The 4192-nt window shown below is 39.4% G+C and overlaps 1 protein-coding gene and 1 pseudogene across 1 annotated transcript; one reads left to right on the forward strand and one right to left on the reverse strand.

Moving 5' to 3' along the window:
• The first annotated feature begins 1186 nt into the window (after positions 1-1186).
• LOC100946703 (olfactory receptor 2L3) lies at positions 1187-2125 on the forward strand. Its single transcript, XM_003803436.1, has one exon. The coding sequence runs from the start codon at positions 1187-1189 to the stop codon at positions 2123-2125; it is 939 nt and encodes a 312-aa protein (XP_003803484.1).
• Positions 2126-3062: 937 nt separating this feature from the next.
• LOC100949544 overlaps positions 3063-4192 on the reverse strand; it is a 7864-nt pseudogene continuing 6734 nt past the window's right edge.

Consider the following 4192-nt stretch of genomic DNA (forward strand, 5'->3'; position numbering starts at 1 on the left):
CATCCTTGACTTAACAGAATAACCAAATAATGATAGCTGACTTAAAGGAAATTTGATTTGACATTATTATATAAAGACCATGCAAGAAGGAAACATAGTTTCTCTAAATAAGTGATAGGCTATTGCAATTTTAGAGTTAAATCATAAAGAATAAATGTGCAAGAAAAAAATTATTAACTCATTCATGTGGATCTATAATGTATGCATTTACACTGACTTCTTTTGCATATGTTTTGAGCATAACATCTGACTTTGATGATATCTGCATTTGTATTAGGTGGTAAAACACTAATATTCTATTGATGTTTTAAAAGAAATATACATATTTTAATTTATATATTTCTTTACAAAGTTTAGTCATCCAGGATGGGCATGGTTGCTCATACCTATAATCCCAGCAGTCTGGGAGGCCAAGGTGGGTGGATGGCTCAAGCTCATGAGTTCGAGACCAGCCCAAGCAAGTGAGACCCCCGTCTCTACTAAAAATGAAAAACTGAGGCAAGAGGATCACTTGAGCTCAAGAGTTTGAGATTGCTATAAGCTATGACACCAGGGCACTCTACCAAGGGTGACAAAGAAAGACTCTGTCTAAAAAAAAAAAAAAAATTTAGCCATCCATGTTTGCATCATCAAATATTAATCTCTGGGTGAGAAAACAGGATTTCTTTTTTTTTGAAATAGGTAGTATCAATATTTTTAAGAGATGTAAAATCATAAATAATTCATAGTTTAACTAAATTAAGAATATTTTATTAAGTAGCCTCCTTTACTTGCTGGTTTTCTTTCTACAGTTTTAGTTACCAGTGGTCAACTGTGGTCTGAAAATGTTAAATAAAAAATTCCAAAAATAATTAATTCATAAGTTTTAAATAGGTTTTCAAAAGTACCTTAAGTCTATGTTGCAATGGCTGCATTATTCATCTCACTTTGTCTTATCACATAGGCATTTTATCACCTGACATCATAGCAAGAAAAAGGGCGAGTATTGTACAATAAATTAAACTTTATTATTAGTGTGTATATAGGGTAAAAAAATAATGTACAATGTATATAAGGTTCAACACTATCTCTAATTTCAGGCATCACTGGGGATCTTGGAATGTATCTCTTGCAGATAAAGGGGAACTACTGGACTTAACTTGCTTACTCTTGTGCTTCTCTTCAGTAGAAATCCTGTCAGTGCCCCATGGAGAATTATAATCAAACATCAACTGATTTTATCTTATTGGGGTTGTTGCCACCATCAAGAATCGGCCTTTTCCTCTTTATACTCATAGTTCTCATTTTCCTAATGGCTCTAATTGGCAACCAGTCCATGATCCTCCTCATCCTCCTGGATGCCCACCTCCACACACCCATGTATTTCCTACTCAGTCAGCTCTCCTTCATTGACCTAAATTACATCTCCACCATTGTCCCCAAGATGGCTTCTGATTTTCTGTTTGGAAACAAGTCCATTTCCTTTATCGGATGTGGAGTTCAGAGTTTTTTCTTCCTGACTTTAGGAGGTGCAGAAGCAATGCTCCTGACATCAATGGCCTATGACCGTTATGTGGCTATTTGCTTTCCTCTCCACTATCCCATCTATATGAGCAAAAGAGTGTGTGTGCTGATGGTATCAGGATCTTGGATAATGGGCTCCATCAATGCTTGTGCCCACACTGTATATATACTCCATATGCCTTATTGCCGATCCAGGGCCATTGATCATTTCTTCTGTGATGTCCCAGCCATGTTGTCTCTGGCCTGCACAGACACTTGGGGCTATGAGTGCACAGTGTTTTTGAGCACAGCCATCTTTCTCGTTTTTCCATTCATTGTTATTGCCTGTTCCTATGGTCGAGTTCTCCTTGCTGTCTACCGCATGCCATCTGCAGAAGGCAGGAGGAAGGCCTATTCCACATGCAGCACCCACCTCACTGTGGTGACTTTCTACTACGCACCTTTTGCTTACACCTATCTCCGACCAAGATCCCTCCGGTCTCCAACAGAAGACAAAGCTCTGGCTGTTTTCTACACCATCCTCACCCCAATGCTCAACCCTATCATCTACAGCCTGAGAAACAAGGAGGTGATGGGGGCCCTGAAACGAGTGATGCAGAGAATCTGCTCTTTAAAAATGTAGACAAACTTTCTGCCTCTGTCCCCCAGGACTCAAGTGCACCTCTGTTCAGCAATTAAAAATATCATAGCTAGACTGTAGGAACTAAAAATAATCTAGAGAAGAAAATCACTCACAAAATTGTCTTGACATGTGTATATGTACAAAATATGTATGTAATTCTAAACAGTCTTGTTATGTCTTGGCATTTCTTTTATCAGTTTCAAAAAAATTGATTTTTGTCATGCAGAAATGAAAATGAAAATTGATGAACTGAAGTCAGCACTCAGAATAAAAATTTTACTATTTTCAATTCATTTTTCTGGTTTTTTTTGTTTAAAATGGAAAGTTTATTTGCTCAGTACACCAAATAGAATGCAAAGATTATCATGAGAAATATACAGAAATACGCAGATCAACATAAGACAGTAATCTAGTTCAAATGAAGGGAAATCTCTATGAATGTTATGACAACATACTCCCCCAAAGAATCTTTTCTTCAGTTAAGTATACTTTTGAATAAAATAAAGGGTAATGGATTAGTGGAAGTTAGCCTGTTAATTTCTCTTAAAAATAAAACTCCAACTCTATTCATCCATGCTAGTTAAACACTATAAGTAAAATTTCCATGTAAGTGGAAAGGAGACCAAGCAGTTAGTTATCTTTTTTGCTTGAACAGTCCAGAAGAAAATCATTACTAGGCATACAGCAGGCAAACCCTTCGACTGACCAATCCAGAACACAGAGTGTCACTTTTGGCCTCAGATTGTGCTAAATGTTCATCATTAATGTGGCACATTTTGGTCCATGATGTGGTTTAATGCTAAGACAGATCCCAGTTTGCTATAGAAACACATAGATTACTGTTACCTTGTACATATATATGTATATATAAATATATATATGTATTTAAAAGCTGGGTATACTTCCACATACAAGGGCAGGTTTCCCCAGGAGGGGTTTACAGGAAGTAGTCCGTGGTGCACAGCGTGGCATGAGGCTCTCCAAGACCAGGTGCTAGGTCAAACTGAAGGAAAGAATATTTGAAAGTGTCTTCTGATTCCATAACAGCCTGGTTCTCACAATGGAAATAGTAATTGGGTGCACTGAAAATGGTAACCACGTTCCAATCATGACACCAATTGCATCCTTCCATTACAAGCTGTGAGGCCATTGGCATGGATAAACGTTTCGTAAATGTCTTGTCCAAATGTGTAGCCAGCACCAAGTGGTGAAATATCTCACCCACTGCGATCATTTGGATCTGACCATAACAGATCACATGTTGGGCCTTCATGTGGAACTTCTTGTAAGTGATCCAAGGTTCTTACCTGATCCAGTGTGCCTAGGGATGGAAAGAGGCCACCGTGGAGGCAGGGTATCTATCCATCTACCTAAGCTGTAAGTAGAAGATAATCAAATAGATCTGTAAAATATTTCCAAACATCGGCTATCCCGTACCTTTGTAGACATTCATCATAAAAGCCATTACTTGGGTAATTTGTTGGGTGTCATGATTTCCTCTCAATATTGTAAAGCATTCTGAATAATGCACCTTCAACACTACAAGAAGAGTCACAGTCTCCACTGAATAATAACCTCTGTCTCCATAGTACCCACGAATAAATAGTTTGTATCTGGTCATTTCCCACCAATTCTAAAGAGTTTGGTAAGAACATGAAATTGACCATGCACATCTCCACAGACTGAAGAGCACAGCAAACCTCTTGCATGTTGATTCTTTGGTTAAAATTTCTTTAGCCTTTTCCCACAGCATTCGCAGTTGGTTTCTGTTAAGCTGTTTACTCTGGTCTACCCACTAGCCCCAGCCCCGTGGGCACGGAGTGAGCCCAGGAGTGGGGTGATTAGGTGACCTCTGTCCACCAGCCCATCTGGCTTGCCTGGCTGGCCCTGGGGAGATGGGGACCAGCAAGGTCTGCCCAGGTCCCTCCATACTCTGACTACCCGCCGGCCTCCCCTGGCTCTCTCACAGCAACCTCCAACTCATGGGCTCAAGAGATTCTCTTGCCTCAGCCTCCCAAGCAGCCAGGATTACAGCTGCCAGCCGCAATGCCCAGCTATGGTTTTTTT

The sequence above is a fragment of the Otolemur garnettii genome, unplaced genomic scaffold (assembly GCF_000181295.1).
Source record: "Otolemur garnettii isolate 467f Iridium unplaced genomic scaffold, OtoGar3 scaffold00304, whole genome shotgun sequence".
Classification (NCBI taxonomy): Eukaryota; Metazoa; Chordata; class Mammalia; order Primates; family Galagidae; genus Otolemur; species Otolemur garnettii.

What these genes read in the sequence shown, in the direction of transcription:
- LOC100946703 (XM_003803436.1), top strand. Translation starts at nt 1,187, where the DNA reads ATGGAGAATTATAATCAAACATCAACTGATTTTATCTTATTGGGGTTG.